Raw genomic sequence first — 5,470 nt, 5'->3', positions numbered from 1 at the left:
CAGTATCAGATTGTAAACTCGTCTACATTGCACCCCCCCCCCTCCTAAACCGTCAGCGTGTTATCCTACAAAACCATTTCTGGCATGATGGACGCCGTAACGCAGCACACTGACAGCGTGCTTACTATGCAGTGGCCCTTTAGTGGCGATCTTCAGAGTCCTTTGCAACAATGATGTGGGGTGGTGGGTCCTGAAGTCTCACAATCTGACACTCTGGTAACTAGGGATGTCCGAATGCTTTTCCTCACATGTGAGGACGTTGGCGCGGAGGAGCGTCACTGCTGTGGGTGGCGCACCAGGTGGGGGGTCCTAATGTAGGTGGCCGGCGACTGCCCAGAGGACTCCACCTGGAGCCCCTGCCCACAGCAGTGACGCGATGCTCCTCCGCTCAGCGCTGCCGACGTCCTCACATGCGAGGAAAATCGTTCAGCACCACGATCGAGGCAACAGTAAGACGTGGCCTGGGCTTAGTGTTTTGTGGGAAAACAAGAATCTATTGCTGCAGTGTATTTTATATGTACTGTACTACATATAGAATACATTGCAGCAGTAGATTTACAACTCTGCACTGCTAATATGAAGGGGTTAAATGATCCGTAGCACATAACATGTAGTTGTACTATGGATCATTTAACCCAGTCATGTTAACAGGTCAGATTGTAAATCTATTGCTGCAGTGTATTCTATATGTAGTACATATATAGTACACATTCCCAATACACTGCAGCAATAGATTTACAATCTGACCTGCTAACATGAATGGGTTAAATGATCCGTAGTACAACTACATGTTATGTGCTATGGATCACGATTTAACCCATTCATGTTAGCAGGGGATAATTGTAATTCTATTACTGCAGTGTACTGTATATGTACTATGGGTCATGATTTAACCTATTCACGTTAGCAGGGCAGAATTATGAGCGCCTCCCACAAGCTGAGCAGCATACACCGAGCAGCAGTGACGCGAGGCGAGGTAAGTAAGATGACGCGCTGGCGCTGACTCGAGTATAAGCCGAGGGGGGCACTTTTCACCCAAAAAAATGGGCTGAAAATCTCGGCTTATACTCGAGTATATACGGTAGTTGTACTATGGATCATTTAAAGTCACCTGTCCCTTTAAATAAAAAAAAAGTATCGGTAATTGGTATCGGCAAGTACTTGTACTTGAAAAAAGTGGTATCGGGACATCCCTACTGGTAACTAATGACAGGAATGCAACAGCCACATCTCTGATTAGACAGACCATAATAGACTGACCTGGCTGTGGTGACGTGGTCCTATGTGTGACAGCCAAACATCCATCCAATGAATGAGCGAGGAGTGATAAGAAAAGATTTGTCTTTACTGTTTCCAGGCGACATCACAGAACACAGAAATAATTACAACCTGACTCTCCATCTGTGGCGGACGTGGGACACGAGCGCTCAGGTCCTGTGATGGGTCAAATTTACAAACTCTGAGCCGTGGCCTCGCTATTTTCTCCTAAAACGTTTTCATTCTAAACACAGAACAAACTCCGCCTACAATAAAGACCCGAAGACAAGTACAACGATTTAAAAAAAACACATAAAATAAGTTCGTTGGTAAGTGACAGAATAAGAAGACACCGGTGACACAATACAAAAGGTGGCCACAGCTATCCCAACGATACAGAGCGGCAGTGTCACCCCGTGGATCAAGGATACGATACAGAGAGCGGCAATGTCACCCCGTGGATCAAGGATACGATACAGAGAGCGGCAATGTCACCCCGTGGATCAGGGATACGATACAGAGAGTGGCAGTGTCACTCCGTGGATGTAAGATACGATACAGAGAGCGGCAGTGTCACTCCGTGGATCAAGGATACGATACAGAGAGCGGCAGTGTCACCCCGTGGATCAGGGATATGATACAGAGAGCGGCAGTGTCACCCCGTGGATGTAAGATACATTACAGAGAGCGGCAGTGTCACCCTGTGGATCAGGGATACGATACAGAGAGCGGCAGTGTCACCCCGTGGATGTAAGATACATTACAGAGAGCGGCAGTGTCACCCCGTGGATCAGAGATACGATACAGAGAGCGGCAGTGTCACCCCGTGGATCAGGGATACGATACAGAGAGCGGCAGTGTCACTCCGTGGATGTAAGATACATTACAGAGAGCGGCAATGTCACTCCGTGGATCAGGGATACGATACAGAGAGCGTATCACCCCGTGGATCAGAGATAAAATACAGAGAGCGGCTGTGTCACCCCGTGGATCAGAGATAAAATACAGAGAGCAGCAGTGTCACCCCGTGGATCAGGGATACACTACAGAGAGCGGCAGTGTCACCCCGTGGATCAGAGATAAAATACAGAGAGCAGCAGTGTCACCCCGTGAATCAGAGATAAAATACAGAGAGCGGCAGTGGCACTCCGTGGATCCAAGATAAAATACAGAGAGCGGCAGTGGCACTCCGTGGATGCAAGATACAATACAGGGAGCGGCAGCGTCTCGTGGTGGATGTAAGATACATTAGGGAGCGGCAGTGTCACTCCGTGGACCAGAGATAAAATACAGAGAGCGGCAGCGTCACTCCGTAGATCAGGGATACATTAAAGAGAGCGGCAGTGTCACTCCGTGGATGCAAGATACATTACAGAGAGCGGCAGTGTCACTCCGTGGATGTAAGATACATTACAGAGAGCGGCAGTGTCACTCCGTGGATCAGGGATTCAATACAGAGAGTGGCAGTGTCACTCCGTGGATGTAAGACGCATTAGGGAGCGGCAGTGTCACCCCGTGGATCAGGTATACATTTCAGAGAGTGGCATGGTCACCCCGTGGACCAGGGATACATTAAAGAGAGCGTCAGTGTCATCCCGTGGATCCAAGATAAAATACAGAGAGCGGCAGTGGCACTCTGTGGATCAGGGATACACTACAAAGAGCACCAGTGTCACCCCGAGGACCAGGCATACAATACACAGAGCGGCAGCGTCACCCCGTGGATCAGGGACACAATACACAGAGCGGCAGCGTCACCCCGTGGATCAGGGACACAATACACAGAGCGGCAGCGTCACCCCGTGGATGAGGGACACAATACACAGAGCGGCAGCGTCACCCAGTGGATCAGGGATACAAAACACAGCGCGGCAGTGTCACCCCGTGGATCAGGGATACAAAACACAGCGCGGCAGTGTCACCCGTGGATCAGGGATACAATACACAGAGCGGCAGTGTCACCCCCGTGGATCAGGGATACAATACACAGAGCTTCAAATTTATACATAAAACACAGAACAGGGGACTGGCCACGCTCTTCTTTTTGAAGGTGGTGTATGGTGACCATGTTACAGTACAGGGAGCAGATACAATGATGGAGGATATTGTGGAGCAGCAGTGACACCACCAGGTCATGGAAAACCTTCAATCCTAATACAGTCAGATGGGTCTCCGAGGAGAGATGGCGGCAGGGTGACAGTACGTTAGAGATGCAGTTCTAACAGCCAAATAGACCTCACGCTGGAGACGGTGTAGAGTGGCACTAGGACACGGAACATGGACAGTATAAATACAAGGAGAAGGTGCATGCAGTCATCAGCAGGACCGGGTCCAGCATGAGCTGGGGGTTAGAGCTTCTTGCTGGGTAGTGGCCGGCGGAAGAGCAGGATGTGGGGCTCTGTGGGAAGAAGGACGACAAAGATCAGACATTATACAATAAACATCATATGATATATACAGAATAAGAGAGACATCCCGGGACTCCAGAGACCCCCGACAAAGGACCGCCGCACTATGGCAGAATGTCCCTCTGCTATGGTGAAAGTCAGCATAGAGGTCTACGGGGGCCCACCGATCACAGCAATGACAGCCCAGAGGTCTACGGGGGTCCACCGATCACAGCAATGACAACCCAGAGGTCTACGGGGGTCCACCGATCACAGCAATGACAACCCAGAGGTCTACGGGGGTCCACCGATCACAGCAATGACAACCCAGAGGTCTACGGGGGTCCACCGATCACAGCAATGACAACCCAGAGGTCTACGGGGGCCCACCGATCACAGCAATGACAACCCAGAGGTCTACGGGGCCCAGCGATCACAGCAATGACAACAAAGGGGTCTGCCGATCACAGCAATGACAGCCCAGAGGTCTACGGGGCCCACCGATCACAGCAATGACAGCCCAGAGGTCTACGGGGGTCCACTGATCACTGCAATGACAACCCAGGGGGTCTAACGATCACAACAATGACAACCCAGGGTCTACAGGGGTCCAGGGGAAGACGGTAATGACAATCCAGGAGTCTACAGGGGTTCAGGGGAAGACGGCAATGACAACCCAGGGGAAGACGGCAATGGCAACCCAGGGGAAGACGGCAATGGCAACCCAGGGGAAGACGGCAATGGCAACCCAGGGGGTCAAGGGAAGAAGGCAATGACAACCCAGGGGGTCAAGGGAAGAAGGCAATGACAACCCAGGGGGTCTACGGGGGTCCAAGGGAAGACAGCAATGACAACCCAGGGGGGTCTACGGGGGTCCAAGGGAAGACGGCAATGACAACCCAGGGGGGTCTACGGGGAAGACGGCAATGACAACCCAGAGGTCTACAGGGGTCCAAGGGAAGACAGCAATGACAACCCAGAGTTCCGCAGGGGCCCAGGGGACACAGCAATGACCACCCAGAGGTCTACGGGGGCCCAGGGGACACAGCATTGATATCACAGTCCCATAGGCCCCGGCATTTCAACTCTGACACCTCCTTCCATTTCATCTCAGTACAGGTCTGTGTAAGGACACGTGTGATGAGCCCTGCAGCAGTTACTGCACTCCGCCAGCACAGAGTGCCAATCCACTAATAGAAGGCGGCATTATACGGTCGGAGACTTTATAGCGGACACATTGTCAGTAGAGACGTACACACATGAGTGAGGAGCGCTCACCTGGTTCGTGGATCATGTAGTGCACCCAGCCCTGGCTCTGCTGGACTCCCAGGTTCCTCCACTCCGTCTCGGACATCAGGTGGGTCTTCGGCACCATCTTGGCAATATCCTTTGGCAACATGACGTGCCTGCAAGACAGGAGAAGGTTAGAGATGAAGTGCAAAAAAGTCCTGTCAGAAATCCAGTCAGCTGATACCTTCTTGTGCTGTCCCCAGCTATCTCTGAGGACTACAAAAGACCCCCTCCCCTGTGGTATGGGGATGAAGAAAGCAGGTGTTCTGTCCTAGGGTGCTACCAATGCAGCTGCCACTTCTAAGGACTGGGAGGTATGGAGGGGTGCAGACAGGGGCGGTACTGGTAATATTCTGGTAGGGGGAGGGTTTCGGGCCGTACCGGTACTGGTGGTATTACAGTAGGGAGATGGGTGCGATCCATACAGGTGGCATAATAGTAAGGGGGGCACAGGCCGCACAGGTAGTATTACGGTGGGGTGTGAGGGGGTACAGGCCAGGCCGGACCGGCACTCGTGGTATTATAGTGGTGGAAAC

The 5,470-nt window shown here is 51.8% G+C and overlaps 1 protein-coding gene across 1 annotated transcript in view; it reads right to left on the bottom strand.

Moving 5' to 3' along the window:
* Window positions 1-3,369: 3,369 nt before the first annotated feature.
* Window positions 3,370-5,470, bottom strand: part of CKS1B (CDC28 protein kinase regulatory subunit 1B) — a 2,479-nt gene continuing 378 nt past the window's right edge. Inside the window, exons 2-3 of the mRNA XM_018566400.1 lie at window positions 4,923-5,169; window positions 3,370-3,655 (exon numbers count right to left, since the gene is read on the bottom strand). Coding sequence (XP_018421902.1) covers window positions 3,606-3,655; window positions 4,923-5,169 — 297 coding nt within the window. The 3' untranslated portion in view covers window positions 3,370-3,605. The remainder of the gene's footprint in view (window positions 3,656-4,922; window positions 5,170-5,470) is intronic.

This window comes from Nanorana parkeri, unplaced genomic scaffold, assembly GCF_000935625.1.
Source record: "Nanorana parkeri isolate BGI_ZX_2015 unplaced genomic scaffold, ASM93562v1 scaffold947, whole genome shotgun sequence".
NCBI lineage: Eukaryota > Metazoa > Chordata > Amphibia > Anura > Dicroglossidae > Nanorana > Nanorana parkeri.
This window is presented reverse-complemented; position numbering and strand designations above follow the sequence as displayed.